At 36.9% G+C, this 23,184-nt stretch overlaps 1 protein-coding gene across 5 annotated transcripts in view; it reads left to right on the forward strand.

Moving 5' to 3' along the window:
- Window positions 1–22,868, forward strand: part of LOC128191973 (titin-like) — a 259,892-nt gene extending 237,024 nt beyond the window's left edge. For all 5 annotated transcript variants that reach the window (XM_052864366.1, XM_052864367.1, XM_052864369.1 and 2 more), the window contains 25 exons: window positions 1,506–1,544; window positions 2,075–2,102; window positions 2,679–2,895; window positions 3,722–3,851; window positions 4,025–4,141; window positions 4,310–4,507; window positions 5,832–5,930; window positions 6,160–6,357; window positions 6,795–6,905; window positions 7,721–7,921; window positions 8,530–8,807; window positions 8,986–9,161; window positions 9,287–11,426; window positions 13,085–13,235; window positions 13,389–13,634; window positions 15,117–15,260; window positions 15,710–15,882; window positions 16,630–16,789; window positions 17,781–17,843; window positions 18,624–18,714; window positions 19,132–19,335; window positions 19,521–19,862; window positions 20,016–20,168; window positions 20,256–20,382; window positions 21,690–22,868. In XM_052864366.1, coding sequence (XP_052720326.1) covers window positions 1,506–1,544; window positions 2,075–2,102; window positions 2,679–2,895; window positions 3,722–3,851; window positions 4,025–4,141; window positions 4,310–4,507; window positions 5,832–5,930; window positions 6,160–6,357; window positions 6,795–6,905; window positions 7,721–7,921; window positions 8,530–8,807; window positions 8,986–9,161; window positions 9,287–11,426; window positions 13,085–13,235; window positions 13,389–13,634; window positions 15,117–15,260; window positions 15,710–15,882; window positions 16,630–16,789; window positions 17,781–17,843; window positions 18,624–18,714; window positions 19,132–19,335; window positions 19,521–19,862; window positions 20,016–20,168; window positions 20,256–20,382; window positions 21,690–22,286 — 6,383 coding nt within the window. In that variant the 3' untranslated portion in view covers window positions 22,287–22,868. The remainder of the gene's footprint in view (window positions 1–1,505; window positions 1,545–2,074; window positions 2,103–2,678; window positions 2,896–3,721; window positions 3,852–4,024; window positions 4,142–4,309; window positions 4,508–5,831; window positions 5,931–6,159; window positions 6,358–6,794; window positions 6,906–7,720; window positions 7,922–8,529; window positions 8,808–8,985; window positions 9,162–9,286; window positions 11,427–13,084; window positions 13,236–13,388; window positions 13,635–15,116; window positions 15,261–15,709; window positions 15,883–16,629; window positions 16,790–17,780; window positions 17,844–18,623; window positions 18,715–19,131; window positions 19,336–19,520; window positions 19,863–20,015; window positions 20,169–20,255; window positions 20,383–21,689) is intronic.
- The last annotated feature ends 316 nt before the right edge of the window (window positions 22,869–23,184 follow it).

The following is a 23,184-nucleotide window of genomic DNA, read 5'->3' on the forward strand; positions in this document are numbered from 1 at the left end:
AAAGTTTGTAACAATCCCGCGAAATCAAGTTTCTAAAGACACAGTGATCTTACATTTTTGATAAGCATTCATTGGATGATTTCTTTATTTTGTATTGGCCATGAGATTTTATTTAAAATTTTAAGTATCCTCTTGGCTGTTTGGCCCTCACCATCAATATCCATCTTGTTTGGCTTATTGTATTTTGTAGCTTCATCAATGGCAGAGTTGTAATTAAAGTATTATGTCACATAATGCCAAATGAAATTAAAATTCCTCTCCCAGAGTCACTGAACTTGGTGTCCTTGGATGAGTGTAGACTAAGCCCCCAGGTGTTGGGTACAGACTTGGGTAGTAGGGAATGAATGCTCAGAAAACCCTACTGTCTCATACTCGATAGCTTTGTTATTGGTCCTTGAAATTTAGAAGTCGGGTCCAATATCTCAGAAGTCAGATTTGTAGATGGAAGTAATTTCCTATAAATTACATACTCCATCATTTGACAGACGTTTTTTGTTAGTGCCCCATTTTCTTCTTTCATTCTATATAAATATGACTTTAATGAGGCAGTCAAGACTTCTCTTCACCTATCAAAGACCTCAGTTATATGTGTTGTGTTATGTTTGGGATGTAGAAATGCATCTATAATATATTGGGATTAAAAAACTTTTGGATTCACATATAGTGTACACAAATGAACTATATAAAGGGTAAGAAATATATATATAATTTTAGCCTCAGTCTTGCTTGTTCTTGTTTCTGCTTGTAATGAAATGGAGGTTATTAAATATTTAAAGTGTGAAAGATTAAATCAGGTAAAAACAAAGCAAAAGGTGTTATGGGTAATAAACACCAAAAATGGTTCAGTTGTCTGAGTAGTGTCAAGCAAAGAGAACACCTTCCACCCCCATATAAACTTTTTTCTTAGTGGCCTTTATGCTCAAAGATTGTTCACATAGCTAAGGTTTGAATCAATAAGAAATTTTGGTGTAAAGGTGGACTGTTAGTCAGATGTTGATTATGGTCGAACTACAAGATTTTTTTTAACAATTTGGGTTCAATGAATGGTTGATATTTTACAGAGATTGTTTAAAAGTCAACTTTTGTTGTAGCGCCAAGATATTAACAAAGAGATGAAAGAAATGATCCTCAAATTTATCAGATAATGACATTGTAATAGTTTTAAGTTTAAGCCGTGGAGATTATGAATTGGTATCACTTAATTTTTACCATTCATTATTTTAAGTACTTGATGAAGCGCTTGATGCCTTTTGTGATAAAATTGAAAGTTTATGTTTGATCAATGATTTGTCTAGTAATTTGGCATTCCTTAGTGCTCTATGGGAAGTGTTTCCCAGCCACGACAATTCCTTCAAAAGGACAATTCAAAGAACTATGCTTTGAAGAAAGTTTTGTCAGATTTGAGTGTGTTTTGTTGTTTGTACTTTGACTGTCAATGTTTTCTTTTTGAGTTTGTAACTGGTTCAATATTAGTTTGATATATGTATTTTTTTAATCTTTTACAGGTGGAAGTCAGGCCCGAAGTGTTGATGCTGACCACACATGTAAGTTTAGATTTCTATTGAAGCAGATCCCAGTAATCTGATCCCAAACATAGATCCTATTATCCTGTAACATTTGATCAATTGTTAGGACATTCATTAGTATCTAACTCTCCTATAAGTTGCCACAGAGAATGATACATCTCTGTAGAACATTTTGTTATAAATGTTCTGTCAGTATATAATATATGATGTATCCAAAACATTCACTGTATCACAGATTTCAACATGTTACCTGTAAAGATTAAACAGGATTATTGTTACAGGTTTTTTTTAACGCATGCCCTTAGCAGATGCAGTACATTAAGTGTTGTGAAGTCAGTACATGTATTGACAATATGATCAGTAAATGACTTGCAGAACTAGTTGGTTAGAAATTAAGTGCTTAAGCAGATACAGACCACAAACATTTTAGTCTTCTTCAAATAGCAACACACAAATAATATACATTAAGAAATAATATATTTCAATAAATATCCTTGTCTGTTGCAATGGTTGGGTGAATTAAATAAGCATTCTGTGTGTATTTTCAGATGAGTTCCACGTGGATCCAGTCTCAAAGTAAGTATGATGTCACGTTATGCAAATAAAGGAAAACGGGCTCTAATACTAGTACTAATATTTTGTTAGGTCAAAAAATAAATGGTGTTATGATCCAACAAAATGTAATTGACGCCTTAGTTATAAAGATAACAAAGAACAGTGGGTCGGTTTTCTATTGTTCTGTGTAATAGAAGCTTTGCTCCGTCATCGTTAAAGTCAGTCAACATTATAAGAAACTGTTCTTGTGGCTGTGTTTAGTAATACAGGGGTCTTTAAAGTCAATATTTTGAAGACTTTTAAATGTATATAAACCTAAGGAGGAAATCACCATGTAACTTATTTTTTGTACAGCGAAAATAATCAGTGACATCCGTGATCAAAGCTGTCTTTTTCCTGTCTGATTGAAAGGGGGCCCCTAAAGGGACTCTTAAAATCTATCATGAATTTAGAAATTTGGGGACTTCATTTTAAACTCATAAATTATTGATAAAAGTGTCATTTTACATGCCAGTAAAATTTTACGATATGAGAGAGCTGCTCAGTTAACAATATTATGGATGGGATTTTACATTTGACATATGTTTGGTTTAACAGGAGGCTGGTCAGAGATCGAAAGTCAGCTGACAGGAAATCTCTGGACCGTAAGGCTGGCAAACCCGACAAAGCCCCAGAGTTTATCACCAAGCCCCGACGACAGTTTGTTGATGAAGGGCAGACGGCGAAATTCAAGGCCTCATACGATGGTCCACACAGTACCAAGCTTCTTTGGACCTTCAACGGCATGGTGCTGTCCAATGACAGCAAACACAAGGTACTGTCTAATGACAGCAAACACAAGGCACTGTCCAATGACAGCAGACGCAAGGTACTGACCAATGACAGCAGACACAAGGCACTGTCCAGTGACAGCAGACACAAGGTACTGTCCAATGACAGCAGACACAAGGTACTGTCCAATGACAGAAGACACAAGGTACTGTCCAATGACAGCAGACGCAAGGTACTGACCAATGACAGCAAACACAAGGTACTGTCCAATGACAGCAGACGCAAGGTACTGACCAATGACAGCAGACACAAGGAAATGTCCAATGACAGAAGACACAAGGTACTGTCCAATGACAGCAGACACAACGTATACACACACAGACACTTGACTCGGCCAGAGTCTGATACAGGCCATATTTAGAGAGATCTGTGTTGTAAAATATATGAATAAATTCTAGCAGAATAATATTAAGGATTGAAAAAGTAGAAATCTTAAACAGGTATTTTGGTGTTAAATTTTAACAATTTATGTGTTGAATTTAATGGGTGTGCCAAGTTTTACAAGTGTCAGAAATTGAGGATTTCCTCAAACTATGTTTAGTAATAAAATCAGTAGCAACAAAAATATTCCCTATAGCTTCAGAGAACAGGAAATTCAAATCAAAGCTTTTTGAGAGCTCGGTATGACCCTGTTGACAAGTAGAATGAATAAACTTACACGACAATATTTAGAGTACATGCTGATTCTATCAAACTATTAGTGCAATATACTTCAAACACTTGTCACGACTCTTTGAGATGCATGATTTTCAGCCCACAACTAGCCTTGGATTCATTAAGATTACAGTTTTACATGTGGTTTTACACAGATTTACCAGGATAAAGATATCCACTGGTTGGAGGTTTGTGATGTGACGTCAGAGGATGCAGGCCAGTATACTTGTACCATACAGAACGCCACTGGAAGTTCCCAGGCCTCCGCAGAGCTTGACGTCCATGGTAATTCATGTCCATCTCCACAAATTCTATCAATGCACAAATTAAACCATCAGAATAAAATGCATTTACCATGGATTAGCAAACATGAAAACTTATTATTAATGAAATTATGAACACAATGATGCCTTTTTTCTACATGTTGTATTGAATCAGTTTTATTCTGTGTATTACAGTGAAACCCAAACCTGTGCTTAAGAAGGGCTTTGTGGCCCCAGAGGTAGCCATCCCTCTCACTGACCAGATCCTGACCCCCGACCAGAAGTTGGTGGTCCTTGAGTGCAAATTCTCCAGTAAGTGTCATAAAATATTGCCACTTAAGACATTAAAAAGTGAGATTTTACCTCTCAGTACCGTGTTAGAGAGTGGATTTTTTTGTTCTTGAGAGATTGAAGCATGCTTGGCTAAGCTGTAAGATGTCTATAAGGAATGTAGAGCAAAACACTATCTTTTTCTTATAGATGCAATTGATGCCAATGCAACATGGTACAAAGATGGTCGCAAACTGAATTCTGGGTACTTTGCCAAGCAAACATTTGATGGTCGTTTGGCTCGTCTGACCTTGAACAAGGTCACAGAGAGAGAAATGGGGACATATGAATGCACAGTGTCCAACACTGGAGGGGAAGTCAAGACCCAGGCTCAGCTGTCCTTCAGGAGTAAGGGAGAGGAGTGGGGTATATGCACAGTAGAGTGCTTTGTAGATTAGTGCACTTCAACATGTATGTGGGGTTTTTTTATTCTGAATGTAGATCATCCTTATTTAATGACATCATACCTGATATTTTTCTATGATTCAATGCAATATTTGCTCTTACGATTTAGCTAGAAAGTTTATTTGAATATGCATCAGATAACGAAAACAGTTGTGAAAGGTTTGAAGGCAATGCACTTTTAGGTTTACTTTTCAAGACTTGTTGTAAACAATTGGGCTTTGTGACTGGTGTTGAACAAGTATACTATAAGAAAATCTTCAAAATGGGTTTGATTTTCTTACGAATGTTAGATTTTAAAAAAGTTATGTCTTTGGTTGGTTTACTATGAAAAAACTGGAGGATGTTTTCATGACGGATATAAGTTGGCAATTTCATTCAACTCAAGTGCTCTTTAAATCTAGGGTAATAATTTGGGGCCTACTACATAAGACCGACAAGCTTGAGGTATCCATGTATTATTGATGTGTTGGTGTCACTGTCAATATTGAATCGTCTGCATGTTCATTTTTAAAAAAAACTATGATTCATTAAGAAGAATTGATCCACGCGGGCTGAAGGATTTAAATCGGTCTATGTTGTGCCTGTAGTTTTTGTGTAAATGTTGGAAGGATACCATATTCTGTGTCCTTATTGGGTCATCTAAAGATATTCTTTGATGGTGAAGTGGTCTTGAATAGCATTGTAATTATAACTTAGTAGCAGTTAAACAGAGAAAAGGACACTTCACGGATTGTGGACAAGTGTCGGTGTTTTAGCATCCTAGGAACACTGTACACAGTGTATAGACGGTTTGTTCCTGTTGGTTGTGGAGGGTACAGATGATTCTGATAGAGGATCACCTATCAATGATTGATTGTTAACTTGTTGTCTGGAATACTTACTGTACAGGACAGGTAGGAGAAATCATTGATTTCATTAACGAATGATGTAATTTGATCAAGTTTTGTGAAAATCTTGTGGGATGAAAATTGGAATTCACAACCCAGTGCATCAGAATGAGGTGCTTTGTTTGACTCATTGTGCCTAAATTCACTTTTATTATGTATATGTGCACTGCAAGTGCATTCAAATGATTGATTTGATGTTTACTTTGAGTGAAGAATTTTGATCATGTAGTGTGTACACCTGGGTGTTCACCTGTTAGAGATACCTGTAAGACTGTGCAAGAAAGTACAGAGGACCATGCATTTGTTAGGGGGACAGAGAAGAGCTTGATACTCTGTCATTTGTTGTGTCACATAGGTGATATGATTGCTTTCTTTTACAGTGGCTGGCTCTAGATCTATTCCACCAAAGTTTGCTCTTCCTTTGACCAATGAGACACTAGCGCCCGGGGATCAACTGACTCTTGAATCCTCTGTCACCGGTAAGTAAGGCCCAGAAAAAAATCAATGTTTGCTTTAAAATTCACTTTTTAATTAATATGTGGCACATATGACGTTCCAATTCCTATGTGAGCTAATAAATGGGTACTGACGATTAAATTGTGGTATCTTCAAAAAATGATTGAAGATTAATGAATATATTTAGATATAATAACATCCTTGTGAGTTTAAATTTTAAAGTAAAAAGAGAACTTGATTGCTGTCTTTCAGGATATCCTAAACCAAGCATTAAATGGTACAGAAACAACGTGGAAATTCACTCAAGTCGAACAACCAAAATGGAATTCGATGGATCAAAAGTGAAACTGACAATACCCAATGTGCAGACAAGTGATTCGGACTCTTACAAGTGTGTAGCTGAAAATGAGGCAGGCCAAGATCAAATCAAAGCTAATGTGTCTGTGATAGGTGAGGAGAACTTTGCTATTCACTCAATGTAGCTGATGGTCATGTGCAAAAAATGAATGGTCATGTACAAAATATGGATGTTCATGGTCTTGTAAAAGAAATGGATGTTGATGGTCTAGCTTGTACAAAAAATGGATGTTCATGGTTCACTCAATCTTACACTATTTGTATTGATACCTGTGTTGTGAACTCTCTTTAAATTTAAATTCTGTTATATAAACTTCGAAATCTTAATAAGATTGAAAATGCCAAACCAGGTGGTAACATTATTGAATTGGCTTGTGTGGTCCAGATTAAAACATGGGTATTCAGAAAGTTATAGAGCAATCGTGCTTTCCTTATACTTCCTGAACACTCTATATGGTCCATTCTAAAACATGGGTACCTAGAAATGTTATTAAAAGCAATTCTTAATCCCACTGTACACCCTATTACAGCTCCCTCCTCAGCTACTGGTGATTTCAAGGAACCCCCTGTGTTTGTCAAGGAACTGGTCGACATGGAGGCCAATGATGGCGACCGGGTGGAGCTAGTGGTGAAGGTCGAAGGTCAGTATCCATGGCAACAAGGCCTCAGAAGGTTTGCAGAAAATGCCTGTTGTGTTTGATAAGTGTTGTGTTGTTTTTAGTTAGTTTTTTAAGGGGGGGTGTTAAAGAGTATAAATTATTTGCAGTTTCATTTTTTCCTAAATGTAGATTAATTTCTTTGAAACAGTCTAATAGCATGATTTTCTTCTTCTTCTTCTTCTTCTTCCAATCTAGATTTTTGTATAGCATGTGCTTAAATTTCTTGTAAAGTACTTCTGTCTAATTGTTATCCTTGCCAATTAAAAAAAACCTGTTTATAATAGTTCTGTCACAAAATTGAGTGAAAAACACCAATATCAAAACAATAGGGTTCATATTATAAGCCCTGAGGACAAAGCCCTTGGGGTGCAATTACCAATTGAAGGTGTTAATGGCAGTTTCTTCAGACATACAACTCAAATGTCCTGGTCTGGTTTTTTTCTAATTGTTTACAAGAATATAGGAATTAACTGGAGATAGATATATTACAAAGGGACATCAGACATACACAAGGTTTGAATGAGAAAATATTGAATTTTTAATATTTGATGTAAGTTCATTTGTGTAAAATTTAAAGATTCATCTAAAAATTTTGGGTGTAATTAAGGTTTAATTACCATTGAATGTAGTTAATTAGTCACTTTTGGCTTGGTTCTGTTTGTAATGCAATGCTGACTCATTTTTGGAGTGACATTTGTAGAATTGCTCTGATTAATTGTCATGATTTTCCACCTGTACAGTCTTTTGCATAGCATTAAATGTCTTAATTGCATGAGCATGTGGCATATTCCTTCCAGGCACCCCTCCTATAGAAATAGTCTGGGTTCACAAGGAAAGGGAGATAAGTTTTGAAGACCCAGTGTTTAAGATGAAGTCGGATGGTAACACTCATCGCCTGATCATCCCCGAGGTCTTACCGGAGGACACGGGGGAGTTTGTTTGTGAGGCGTACAATGACTGCGGGGACACAGATACGTTCTGTTTCCTCCACGTCCGAGGTAGGGACCCCCAGGCCAGCAATGGAGGTCACTGTCACAGAAATGTCCTTGGGGTGCCTGTTGTTCACAGCATTGCATGAACTATTCATTTTGTGATCGCTTGATTGCTACTGAAATTTTGTTCTATTTTTTTGTGAGCATGCATATCAAAAAAAGCAGCATTTCTGAATATGATTTAGACTTAATGATATACATTTTTAAACAGAAAAATTTCTTTAAAATGTAGCAATTTTATAAAAATGAGATGTAATTTAACGTAATGCAATGCTTTTGACATGCCATCTAAAACATTTCTTTGACAGCCTGATCGCAGGTCTAATTCTGTCTTTCTTACTTATATCTTTCAGAATCTGACCGACGCCGCTCAGCCAGAAAATTCTAAACTTAAACTCTATTTATCCTTCTTTTCTTTCTTTTTGTTTTTTCTCTTTCTTATTTTTCTTTGAACTATCAATAACAACATTCCATGCATGTTTATCTTTTCTCTCCTTTTTCTTTTCTTTTGTTTGAGTGATTTATTTGTTTATTTATAATTTTATGTTCTAATTTATGTGGTATAAAACCATACACAAACTGTGATAGAGACATATTTTGACAATTTTGTACAGAAATTTTTACACAACCCTGCATGAAATATAACACATCCTCCGAATCAAGCTTTCCACCAGCTACCTGTGAATCCGAGTCGGAGAGAAGCTTAAGATCTGACTCTGGATACGTAACGGAGAAAGCTCAGCAGAAACCAGACTTTATACTGAAGCCACACACAGTGGAGGTTAAAGCGGGAGGGACTGCTATATTTCTGTGCAGGATAACTGGGTCCCCCAGCCCAAGTATTAAGTGGGAAACCAACGGAAAAACAATCAACAATGATGAAAGACACAAGGTAAAGTGTATCCTATTTTTCTTTGAAATATTTTATTCTGATAGATCATTCACATTTCTCAATTTTACAATGCACTTTAGAATCTTAAATTCCTTGGTATGTTTATCATTTTATCATATTTCCGCATATTGGTTTGTAATACAGAATGTTGTACAGTCATATATTTGTCTCCCTTTAGATCACATATGGAGAAGAGTGTGTCCTGGAAATACGAAACGTGACCCCTGAGGACAGTGGATTATACACCTGTACGCTGACCAACCCAGCAGGGGTCATATCCATGGATACCAGACTTGTTGTCAATGACTCGGACTTACCCAGCAATCCCCCAAACAGGTTACCAACACAACACAAGTACGTCATACATTTGTTGATCTAATAATTTCTGAAGCGTTAGATCTAATGAGGAAGAGTTGATAAGACATTCTAAGTATGAATGATTACAAATGAATGATAGTTTATTAACTACTGAATTTCAGAACTGTGCAACGGATTGCTGTGGAAAAACTAGAACAAAAAAGGTCTTCAATGAATACAAGTTCTCCTGTAGTTTCCCAACATAAAGAAAAACAAGTTCAAAATTCAAGTTTCCATGGAGATTCTGAGCTTAAAAGACTACAAAAGTTAAGAGAACTTGAACAAAAACCACAAAAAAGTCATGAAATTCATGATTTCCGTGGAGTGTTAAAATCTAAAGTAGCATCTTCTGAGAAGATTGACTATAAAAGTGTGTTAAAACACAAATCTAACACAGATCTCAGCAAAATCGGAGAAAAAAAGCTCTCGGCTGGCCCCGAGTTGGGGACGGACTTCAGAGAGGTTTTGTCTCAGAGAAAGAAGTCGAGAGAGGAACGAGTGAAAACACAGAACGAGAGAAAGTCAAACTCCTTCTCAGGACCGCCAGCCAAGAAAGACAACTCTAGCAGTTCTATTGATTATAGGTCTGTGTTACACAGAAAAAGGAACTCTTTGCCAAAAGAAGCATCACCTGTGATGAACAAGGAGAACTCTTATTCAGTGATCAGAGAGAAATCACCTGTAATAGTTAAAGGTGGTCAGGAGACCTTAATACACAACAGGACACCAACCAAATCTCGACTTGTTGACCGCAAGTCTCCATCTGTGCACAATGACACACCCATAAATAGTGCTAGTGAAACAAAACTCAAATATGACACTCCGAAAATGGAAACAAACGATAATTTAATTCATCATCAGAAAGATCGTGATAGGACTACTTATAAAGGGGATCAAGATCAACTAATATCCCCTAGTCAACGGAGGCGAAGAGCCTCGCCAACCATGAAACAAGTCTCCAACCAAGATCTTCAACTCACAGCCAATGTCCACAGCGCTCTGCCTTCACAGAAAGTAGATATACCACAACCTCAACTACTCACAGAAAATGTCCAATTGGGTACTCCAACTCAAAGAGAAGATAAACAGTCCCACCTACCCACACAAAATATCCAAAGGGGTACACTAACAGAGAAAGTAGATAAACAGCCCCACCAACCCACAGAAAATGTCCAAAGGGGTACACTAACAGAGAAAGTAGATAAACAGCTCCACCAACCCACAGAAAATGTCCAAAGGGGTACCCCAACAGAACATATAGATACACAGCCCAATCCTCCTTCAGTTCTCAGTGATGTCATTGATGAAGGCACCATCGAACACTTGCTGGCAAAACGAAGACAGAAACGGCGACAGTCGCCAGCTTACAAGGACTATATTCCACCAGATTCAACAAGTATTGTTAACATTCCAGTATTTGAGCCAGTGAAAACAGGTAATGCGAGACCTGAGGGTCAGAATAATATATCATTGAAACCAGAAACAACAAGAGTCAGGGAGGACAATGGAGGGAGAACCAGAGCTGATAACAAAGAGGAAGAGACTTCACACAGTCTCAAGACTGACAGTGGAAGATCTGTGGGAACAGACAAAATAATATCTCATGAAAAACTTAAAACCAGTTCAGACATCTCTCCGGCAGTGGTGAACAGTCAGGAGGAAGACTTTAGGACTGTTCTTGCAAACAGAAAAAACTTAAATACCAATGGTCTGAAAGATTCTCCCGAGGATAAAACTGGAAATGAAAGTAGTGACATTCTAAGTGACTGGAGAACAAGACGGCAACAGCGCAGTCAGGACAAAGAAGGGTTGAATGGAGACTCTGAATCAACAGTCGAAAATGTAGCTCAAGAATCAACGAAACCTAAAGAGAAAACAAGACCACCGCTGAGTAAACTTAACCTAAATTTAACCGTAAAACACAGTGAAAATTCATCTCAAAATGGCAGTGTAAAGACACCTGAAAATAATTCAGAGGATTTTCGAAGTATTCTGTCAAGGAAGAAAAGATCAAGCAGCAGTTTTAGTAAGTATGACACGAAGGACAATAAAGTTCCGTCCAGCCCAAAGACAACAGATTTTAGACACGTTCTTACACGGCATGTCAGCTACGTGGAAAATAGGCACCGCCAGGCCCCCCAGTTCACAAGTCTGCTGCGGGACAAATCGGTCAAGGAGGGGGAGTCTGTTACCATGGAGTGCCATGTCACTGGGGTGCCTCGTCCAGAAATCATGTGGATGATGAACAACAATCAAATCAAGGTAGGTCAAGCTATTTTGCAAAGAATTTTATAAGAGTGATTGCAAGATTGTTTTAATGTAACAATAAATGTCTCGTTATAAATGTAATTTATGGAGGTACAGGATTGTAAATTTTGTCCATTAAATGTTAAGTATGTCTGCCTGAGGTCAGTTTATGTGATTTAAGTGGTCACCTCGTTACTTTGGGTCAAAGTGGGTATATTAGGGAAGAGCTTGTTGTGTTAAACAGTCTCTTGTGCAATTCCCAGGCAACTGACAAATGAAATTTAAACGAAACACAAAACCAGCAGTGTAGTTTTGAATGATCATGAAGTGTTTTGCATGGTGTTTCTGTGGTGGAATAAAATGAAACGGTTTGATCCGGGCGATTACCAGATAGTTTTGTAGATTGTCAAGTCTTATTTAACTCAACAAAGGAGGTGAAAAAACTCTTAATATATTTTGAATGGGTAATGTCAGCTCTTGATATAATTATTAAATGGAATCTTCAATTGTACAGAAAAAGCACTGTTGGATTTTTAAATCATCAAATATACTTTAAGTAATTGGATTCCAAGTAAATGTCATTAAACGAGAAATCTGACAAACATTCAGTAAATAGAAATCCAAATTGGTTTATATTAAAATTGAGGGTTGGTGAGGCCACCTTTAAAAACTGTTCGATTGCCCTCCCCGAAGGACCAGTTCAGATATTTTTGACATCCTAGGTATCATCTTTTATTTGCTCACAGATCATTTCGTAATACATGAATAATGAAAATAGTTTCAACTTGTAATTTTCAAATAAAAAAAAAAAAGATCAATTAAATTCTGGGTGAACAAAGAATTTTTTAATGGTGGCCCAAGATATATATATAGAGAGAGAGAGAAAGAGAGAGGTTTAATTCATTTCAAATTTTAGATTTGGTAATTTTCTTTTAATGTTCTGTGATATCAGATTGACATGATGGGTATTTGCTAAATGTACCTTATAAAGCAAAGACATGTATTGAATTTCTTAATCTGTTATGTTTCCCTCTGAAGCGACAGGAAGGATAAATTATTAAATTACTGGTTTGTCTAGTGACATATGCATTTAAGGGTACAATCATAAAAAAAATCCAGGGCTTTAGTTTCAGTAAACGTGCAAAGAAAACATTATAGAAGAACAACCAGTAGAGCGTTTGGAATCAAGCTGTGACTGCGTCTATTGGTGCTGTTTTAGTCCCGTTGTTTGCAGGGTCTTTATTTGGTGGCGAGACTTAGATAAGGTTTTGTGTAGTGTTTGTTTGTGGATATATTGATGTTTTGACCTGTCTTGTGAAGTTCAGGACGGATTGCAGCAATAGATGGGAGTTATCTCATTAACTGACTTTGGAATAGATATGTCCTTAGATGCCGCAACTAGGTGAACAATATATTGACACTTTAAAGTTTTAGGTTTGAAAGAGTTAAATGATAAGCTACAGCATTCAAATTTAATGTGTTTCACAATTCCTCAGTCTAATCAATCAATAAGGGAAGCCTTTTGTGGGTAGTAAGTTACAACAGTAGACGTTTTGACATTTTTTAAATACTTGGATTGTTGAATTAGCGAATATAGCCAGCGTTCCTTTACGGACACTTTACCTGGGATTATATTGAGACCTGCTGTCATCAAGTGGAATTGTGTTTTACAGCCGTCCAAGTTCTTTCGTATGACCTACGATGACGACCACATTGCCCGACTGGTCATTGCAGGAGCTTACCCCGAAGATGACGGAGTGTACGTATGTACTGCCAGCAACAGTTCAGGCTCCGAGACCTCTAGTTGTCATCTGTTTGTCAAAGGTAAATTGGGTGAAAATTATCGCATAATAAAAATACATCATACGTGGTAACTGGGGGTGGTGAATGGTTCAGATAGCGTGTGCATTGGGGTTACAAATGTGATAATGGTTTATAAATGAAACTACATATTTTTATTAATTTTTGTGTGGATAGAATTAGTGAGCACGACAGACCAGTCAGAAGAAGAGGGAGGAATGAAAAAGGAAGAAACAACAGAAGACGACAGTACTTGTACGGAGGACGAGTTTGCTGACACCCTGGAAGCCCCGGTCATCCACGAAATCAACCCCGCCCAGATCAGCACCACCCCCGGGCAGAAAATCACCATCCAGGTCTCCTTCACATCCGACGAAAAACCCAGCATAGAATGGCGTAAACGAGGCTTGTTGCTGAAAACAGGTGAGGAGCAGAGTAATACAAAGGGGTAAAATGCTCCAGCCCTATTAGTTCAAAGTTTAAGAATATGACTGGCAATTCAAAATTAAATATCAAGGCAATGAGCATTCATTGCAGAATGTATTCATTTTATAACACAACCCAGTGGGTGACTTCCCTCCTCACTCAGCAGTTTATGTGTAAGTATTTACCCGTAGATGCAATAACAATAGACTTTTCTGAGGAAGAGCAATTTATGGAATCTGAGCTGTGTAATTGAGGTTGTTATCTGTGTAATTGAGAGGAATTTACTAAGTATTAATGTTTTATTAAACTGTGAGAGAGTTATCGAGGAGAGGAGGGTTGGTGAGACTGTGGGAACAGATAGAGATTCTGCACAAGGACACTGTGATATCTGCAGAACTAGCTGTGGAGGGGAAAATATATACTGTTATCAGCACAGAAAGGAAAAAAAGAATCACTCCACTCTCTGAGAAAGTTGGGAATATAGATACTCTTAAGATGTAGGCTTGAGTAATGGCAGCACTTTCCTTGGGATAGTTCTGACACGTTGTGTATGGAGTGAATTATTGATGGCTGTTCTGTGTCGTGGCTTATTAAATCAAGTGATTAATTGATATTGGTGTGCTCACCTGGGTGGTAGAAATCACAGGGACATCGAGAAAGTCAGGGGGAAAAAAATAAAAGTCACGTTAAAACGGGAGAAGGACAACCGATCGTAAGCCAGGTAATTAAAATTTAGGGGTCTTTACCAGAAATGTTCAACAAAATTTTTAAATAATGTTTAAGAGTTTTGACCAGTTAGTAATAAATTAAGCCCCACATAGGTGTGGTGAAGAACTCATAAAGATGAAGCAAGTGCTTGATAATTCTTTAAATCATCACAGAGCTCTTTGTTGTTATAGAAATCCAGCCTTCAAAGACGTAGTTTTAATTAAGAGGAGATGTTGTTCATCAGTTCAATTAGAAAACAAATGTTTCTCTGATGCAAGATTTTGTTTATTGAAGATAAAACAGAATTCTAAAGCAACAGGATAATAAGTATACTTGTGAAAGTTACTGTAGTGCACTGCAAAGCAGGGAAGTAATTACGTTGAAGAGAGAAGAATAAACTTTTCACTTAGTAACAAAAAATTTTACATGGGTGTATCAGAGGCAATGTAGGCAACTCTAGTTACAAAAAATATTTCCCTATATTTAAAACAGTGTCAGCCATTGTTGGACATCACCACAGAAACAGATCTATCAAATATGCCAATATTCCTGTTTTTTATCCTGTGTGACTGCTGTTGAAGTGTATATTTGCTGTGTTGGAATAATTCCATAGTCTATTAGCACTAGATAAGTCACAAAGGCTGTGATTACTCTATGTAACATTGGAACTCTCCTGCTATTATTGGACCAAGGACTGTTATATCTAAGTCAAATTGGATCTTAGGAATCTTCAGTGTTTTAAAACTTGAAGGTAATTTATATTCTTTCCAGATGACACAGTATCAATAAGCACGACGGAACATTTCAGTCGTCTGACAGTCCCTCAGGTCAAGGTCACTGATGCCGGGAACTACGAGATCAGTGTGAAGAACAGCATCGGCCAGGCAACAGCAATGTCCACCGTCAATGTACACGGTAATAGTAGAAAAAATCTATGAATATCATTGTCCATAGAAGAGGTACTGTAAACGTATTACATTTGGCTGTGTATTCTATTTAGGGTTTCTGGCAGAAAATGGGGTCTGCTAAATCAAGTTCATCACCAAATGTAAAATATATAAGTAGATAAATAGGTACATTCAGAAATGCACTAAATCAAATTCATATTCGGAATCCGCTAAATATTGAAAAAGCTAAATATTGTACGTTTACAGTAATCAATTGGATTTGGTCCTTCTCTTAATAATTTTTATTTGCTTGATTGAAAAAGTTTTAGAATTTTTTTTTTAGTAAGGAATTGCAAATTCCCATTTACTTTAAACATTGATTGAGTTACACAGCAGATTTATGAAATATAGAGTGAATAATTTTTTTTTGGAAATTGTAAATGTGATGTATAGATATTTACTTGTTTCTGAATACAGATGTGCCCGGACAGGTGCCTGGGCGACCCTACGCCTCGGACACCAGCCTGCGCTCAGTGATCCTGTCCTGGGGGTGCCCTTCCTCAGATGGGGGGAGTCCAGTGACCGGGTACAGGGTGGAGATGTGTGAGGCAGAGACAGAGGTGTGGCAGACCCTCACCGAACAGTGCCATGTAAGTATTCACCCCAGATGGTTTGGGGGGGAGGGGGGGGAGACCCTCACTGAACAGTGCCATGTAAGTATTTGTATTCACCCTGGGGATAGGGGAAGACCCTCACTGAACAGTGCCATATAAGTATTCATATTCACCCCCTGGGGATGGGGGGGGACCCTCACTGAACAGTGCCATGTAAGTATTCTTATTCATCCTTGGGGTGGGGGGGGGAGAGAGAGAGAGAGAGGTGGCTTGCACAGAAAAGTGCCATGTGGTAAAGATGTCACACTGCAAGGGAAATAACTCTGATCTCTACTGACCTGTTTGTAAATTCAGAAAAGACACAGATTAGAATCCAAGGAGAATTTCTAGTGCAAATGATTAACAATAGGCATGCATGGCTATGTAAATGGTGTGATTCATCAGATGTTATAGATCTATAGATTAATCTCTCTGTCTTCTCGGGGAACTTTTCACTCATTGTTTCAGAAGCTCGTACATCTGTGATTCTGTGATGGTGTACACACCACTGTCATAAATCTGAAAGTCCTGTAACAGGTTTTATTGATGAATTAGAGGAGATTTATGAATTGTCATAAAGCATTGTTGTATGTAAAGTTAAAGTACATAAAGTCAGTGAACAACATCAAATGATTTAGAATCTATAATTCTTTGATTCTTATGTAGATGTTACATATTTCCACTTATCTGCTAATATTGAGTATCACTGAAGGCTTGTAAAAACCTATTTTCTTTTTTTTCCAGAGTACATCGTACCATGTAGCTGACCTACTTCCACACACACCGTACTTTTTCCGTGTGACTGCCAAAAACAAGCATGGATTTGGAAATCCAAGCGAAACATCATCTGTCATTGTCACCAAAGACCGCAGGTCATCCCTGCGTTTGTCTGTCGATTCTGATGGTGAGTTTTTACACAAAAGAGCACCGCACCCCTTCACTGTATAATCTATTGCACTTTTTTTGTGTACATTATCAACTTCCACAGAAATTTTAATGATGATTTTGGTACAGTTAAACTGCAATGTGAGCTTGATTGAATGTTCACATCATGTTTGCTTGGCATGGTTATCTCCCTTTTGATCAACTTTAGCAATAGATAAGCTGGCTGAGTTAGCAGCCTGATTTTTTTGCAAATGTAAATAAAATTCTTAAATGTTTCAAAACAAAATTCTTTGCCAGGAAAAAAAGACAGAGGTAGCTTTATGCATGCGATAGATTAGCTGTCTTTCCCTCGTCTCAGTTTATTAAAAGAAATCTCTATTTCCAAAGTATTACAACCTCTCTGTACATTTATATATATTTTATGCAGTTCAATATTTTGATTTTTTTTTTATATAGACTAATGATATTTGCAATAGTCCCCTATTACAATATACTGTTAATGACTTTATTTAAGCATAATTACTGTTGCACTTCCCCCATCATGAGGTACCCCGGTCTATATTACTCCTGTAGTGTAGTTTTAGCCACCGTGGGGACCTCATGTCCTCCAATATTACTTATTAGGTTTGTTACTGACTGTTTAAAGAAATTTGTGGGGTCGGTAAAGTCCATAGAAGGCGAGGCGAAGCCGAGCCTTCTATGGACTTTACCGACCCCACAAATTTCTTTAAACAGTCAGTAACAAACCTAATAAGTGTTTTGTTTTGTCGAGGACCTAAAGTTTGATATGTAAACAAACGTTTGTGTAGAAAATCAGTTCAAATAACGTTACGTCCGCCATGTTGCCCTATAAATTTTGACGCTTGCCTTTTAAAGAAATTTGTAAGGCAGCCACGTGACGCGTTTCATCCAATGACGTCGCGACATTCTAGTCCGAGGCAAAACAATAATCATTGTAACGTAGGTGTTTGAGGACTGATATGATGCACATGCTCCTCACCTTTTTCCAGATGTTTTTGTGATGTCACCGACCTCACCCACGGGGTCTAGTATGTCCATTTTCTCCCCCACAGGTAATTGCTTCTAACCAGGCATGCTCAATTTTCTCCTGTGTGTAACGACAGTCTATCTTGGATGACCATTCCTCTTTTATACTAACTGCATCCTATTAAGTGCTTTTCTCTTGTAGACGTTATTCTATTTTTGCCAGAAAAGTATATCCTTGTATGAGTGTTCAGAACTATAATCATTAATATTTTGTTCAACAGTATTTTGGATAAACAATATTTATAGTATTGAATATTTTCTGCTTTTTGTAAATCCATGCAAGCTTTCTTTACACATATACATACAGGCTACTTTTTATTGATATCATCGCAATTGACCATTATCTATGATTTTGTTGTACACTTTATAAGCACCTAAGCATTTTTGGTTTGAACTTGACCTATGCAGTATAATTAGTACATTGCCTTATGTAATAAATCTACATACATCAATACACAGCATATATAAACATACCCCATACTTGTGATACTCCACAATATCTCTGGTCAACCTCATTCTTTATCCTATACATATAGAGATCATTTAACTAGATGGGTATATGGGCAAACATTGACAAAAAGCTCAGTTTCTGATTCCATTGGGTGTAAGGGCATTTATAGAACTGTAAATTTACTCTTGGATCCTAGCGGTGTGGAAACTTGGTTAATCCTAAGTTATATACTAGTATAGATTAACTTTCATTTTATTAAATTTGTCAAAAGGTTTTGCATGTAATTAAGCAGTGGGGGTTTCTTAAGTATGTGCATAAGAGCTTAAAGTGATACAGTTATGAAATTTTATTATAGAAGAAGATTTGCCCTTTGAACCTAAAATGGTGGCACTTCAACAGGACAGGAAATTTGAGGAGAATTATGACTTGCAAGAAGCAATTGGAAAGTAAGCTGAATATAATTAATAATGATAAATTAAGATTGGGGGTGAAAAAGTTGAAAGATCTACAGATTTTGTCTTTTCACTGTAAGATCAATGATATAAAGATAATACATTATATAAATAGTGCCTGTTTGGGAGGGTAACAGTTGAAATTGACTCCCAAATATGCACCATTTATTTTATTATACTGAATGTCTTAATTGTAGAGAATATTTTACTTCTTTTATATAGAAATGACGTGAATTCTACAGTGAACCGTATCCGCATAATTTACGTGCATGTAACAATTCATTGTGTTACCCATTGCTATGTGTGTTGCTAATGCTGAGGGTAATAGAACAGATTATCAACTGCGTCTAAACCAATCAGATTTCAGTATTTAACATGAAAGTATAATAATAATAAAAATTTCATTTACAGGGGAAAATTTGGAAAAGTTCACAAATGTTTGGAAAAAACATCAGGCAAAACATTTGCAGCCAAGATTGTCAAATGCCGCACTCAAAAAGAGAAGGAAAATCTGAAACAGGAGGTTGAGATCATGAATTTACTATCACACCCCAAACTTCTGATGTTGTGGGATGCTTTCGAGACAGCAAGAAGTGTTGTCCTCGTGATGGAATAGTAAGTAATTCAACGGAGATCACACCAGAGAAATGTCAGAATAATTTAATTGTTTCAAGTCAGTCTTACCAGGCTGAAATTAATCTTAGCACAGTAAAAACATTTTCTTCATCTTTGACAGAATCTATGAATTTCAATTTATTTTTAAAGAGAAGGATAAATAACAGTTGCCAATTTTATTTCAGTGTCGCTGGAGGAGAACTTTTTGATCGCGTGGCTGACGAGGACCTAGAGTTGACAGAGAGCGATTGCGTACATTTCATGCGACAAATTTGTCAGGGTTTGCAGTACATGCACTTAAGGTCTATTTTACACCTGGATCTGAAGCCCGAGAATATACTATGTATCAACAAAGACAATAATCTGATCAAAATCATTGACTTTGGCCTCGCTCGGCGTCATTTGGAAGGCGACAGTCTACGAGTGATGTTCGGAACACCGGAGTTTATTGCTCCAGAAGTTGTGAACTACGAGGAGATTGGATTCCCGACTGATATATGGAGTGTTGGGGTCATTTGTTATGTCTTGTAAGTGTCTTGTTTAAATAACTATGGTGAATTCTCAGCTGCTTAGTTTTCCATTGATAAAAGTAAAAATTAATATTCAATGTTTGATGTCAGCAAAAAATTAAAGCATTTAAAAATAAGCAAAAGAGAACTGAAGGGATTTTTGTGTTGTAGGCTGTCTGGGTTATCTCCCTTTATGGGGGATTCGGACGTTGAAACACTGTCTAACGTTACGAGGGGTGATTATGATTTTGATGATGAGGCGTTTGACGAGATATCAGACTTGGCTAAGGATTTTATCAACAAGACAATAAAACTCAACAAAAAGTAAGTTCTTCATGCAGAAATATGGGAGTTATCATTCTTGCACAGAAATTATCCTACAATATTAATGATATTCTACTTTCCTTGTAGGAAAAGATTGACTATAGACCAGTGTTTGGAACATCCATGGTTAGCGAGATCAGAAAGAAACAGTTCCAAGAAACTAAGACAAAGTCTAAGAAATCTGAAGCAGTTCATGGCACGTCGTAAATGGCAGGTAGGCGCTGTGTGTGTGTGTGTGTGTCTGTCTGTCTGTTGGTGTTGTCTGTCTGTGTGTTGTAGTGGCTTCAGTGTTTGGTCAGACATGTGATGCACTGTTATCTCTGCATCGCCTGTGGTGTTGTATTCTACACAATAAAGCTAGTGTGTTAAAACAATCATTCAGTCAGTAACTTATTTTTTTTTTCTGTTTTATTTTAATTAAATGTCATGTGTGTCAATATATATTCTTTTACATGTTTATTTTCTGTTTCATTTGGCATCTGTATCATTTGATTACTGTAAATTATAGTAGAATGAAATGTCTGAATAGATACTTTTAAAGTGTAAAACTGATAATAATGCATCTTCTGTTGTATTTCTTTGAGGCATGATGTATTTCTAACTAAGGATTGCCATTTTATTTCATTTGAAGTTTTAAATATGACGATTGAAACATTGTGTAAGTTCCTATTGAGCTTTGTAGCTTTCTGTTTGCTGTAGATGTTTGTGTGATTGTCCTCAAACACAAGGGACATAACTCTGACAGCAGGTGCCCTCACAGCTTGCTAGCTAGAAGCATATTTTATGATCAGACAACTTTGTTGCATGGCATTGGCAATTTAATAAAAAAAAATTTTAAATAAAGAATCAATCAAATCTTCTTTCATATTTTTGCAGGTTTAATATTTTGACTTTGATATTAAACAATCTTCATATTAAATTTTGAGATCTATTTTTTTTATTTAGATAAGGTGGTTTGAAAATAATCAGGTCCCAAGTCCACTTATCCAATAACTGAACTTGGCTCTTTTACTACTTATCTTGCATGTTGATTAATCTGAAACAAGATTACACATGGAATACAGGCACTAGTGAATGCCACTGCACATATTGTATTATACCTTGCATCACATACTTTATATCAAACTGTTATTAAAAGAAATGTTTTGGTAGTCTATTAAAGTGATATTTTTTCCAGTAAACTTTACGTAAAGATTTTCTTTGTTTGAAACAAGTACATGTATATTTTAAGATTAATTTTCTGATTAACGTAGTTCATTTTTGATGCAAGGTATTGATAAAGCACCACTGGTTGTAGTGAATGGGTTAATGCTGCATGTTTCTGGTCCAGGATCTAAATACTGGTACTCCTGTAAAAGGGGGTACCAGCTCATTTATTCTGAAAAAAATATGTACAATCTATATTTAACTCAGTATTTATCATCAATGGTAGAAAGTAATTCCAATATCAAATATATATTAAAAAGCAATTTTTATATATGAATTATTAAAAGCATTTCTCCATTCTTGTTTTGTCAATAGAAAATGGGAAACGCCATTCGAGCAGTGGGACGCATTTCGATGCTTCAGAAAAGCCGCAGTGGAAGTGAGAGCTCGGTACAGAGTGACTCGGATGTTTCCTCACAAACTGACAATAGTACTTTTTCCTCCTCTCGCCCGTCGTCCATAGGATCCGAGGGCAAATCAGATCTCCGACAGATCAAGCCATCCAACAATTTGGTGCTTAATCCACCGAATCCATGTGCCAACCCATCCCACATAACGAACCCTGATCGAACAGAGGGCCTACCAAAACAAGGCAGGGACCCACAGCTGGCCTTTCTGAAAGAAATGGTTGACTGTGAGGCCTTTGTTGGTGATAATGCAAGATTTGATGTTCGAATCAATGGAAATAAAACAATGCCACCTAGTGTTCAGTGGTATCACGAAGGGGAGACAATTCAAAGTGAAGGGAAATATTCTGTGATGGATGCTTTATCAGACAATGGTGAATACTCACTGATCATTAAGAACGTGGATGGCAGCAATGAAGGTGAATACACCTGCAAAGCCTCATCAGGTGGTCACGAGATCACCTGTAGTGCCGATTTAATTCTTAATGATGCAGGTGCAATATAAATGACAGCACCAATAAATTTTATCTATGTGCAATAAGGTCTTTGATAAGTTTTTTACTTATTGGACCTGTCAGTCAATGGAAGGACTTAATCATAACTGCCAATCATCCCTAGCTTAACTTATCCTGTTAGATTCTACATTTACAATGTTTAGCTCAGTGTATGAGGGAAGGGCTCTGTGCCCTGTGTCTGTTCTGTATCTATGACTTTTGGGGTTTGAGACTTGCCATTATTTGACCCTGATGTTCCACCAGCAAGCTTTCTTCATTGTAACAAGCTGATGGTCACTCTTGAATCCTAATTCTTTCGATTTTCGGACCCTTAACCTTTAAGGACAGACACATGGCATAGACCATCCTGACAAGTGACTTAGAAGTTAGAGAGGGCATTGTATATTGCAGTGTTTATTTATTTTGACAAGGTAGTGGTTCTACATCTGTATAATTCTTTTCTACTTAAAGAGAAGGTCCAAATTCCCTGAACCTGATTTGGGTCTCTTTTTATGTACAAAACTACTATGTTTATTTTATGTTCATGCACTGTACTGAACATTTTAAATTAAAATAAAATTTTAGATAAAAAACTTGTGTTTTTGTTGTTTTCATCAGGGTTTTCCAATGGAAAAATCCGGTTATTAAAATGGTGAAAATGGCGGGCGGGCGGCTGCCAAAAGGGTACCCTCATTGTACAGATAACTCCTCCTACAGTTCTCAAGATAGGAAGTTGTTCTTTTGCAGATCAATTGTACATATATCAGAGGTGTGCATATTACTAAGATTTTGATTTCCGATAATTTATGAAAAAAATACCAGCTTTTGAACTTACTCATTTTTTGGCAAAATATTGCATATAGGGTACCCTCATTGTACGGATAACTCCTCCTACAGTTCTCTAGATAG

Source organism: Crassostrea angulata, chromosome 7 (genome assembly GCF_025612915.1).
Source record: "Crassostrea angulata isolate pt1a10 chromosome 7, ASM2561291v2, whole genome shotgun sequence".
NCBI lineage: Eukaryota > Metazoa > Mollusca > Bivalvia > Ostreida > Ostreidae > Magallana > Magallana angulata.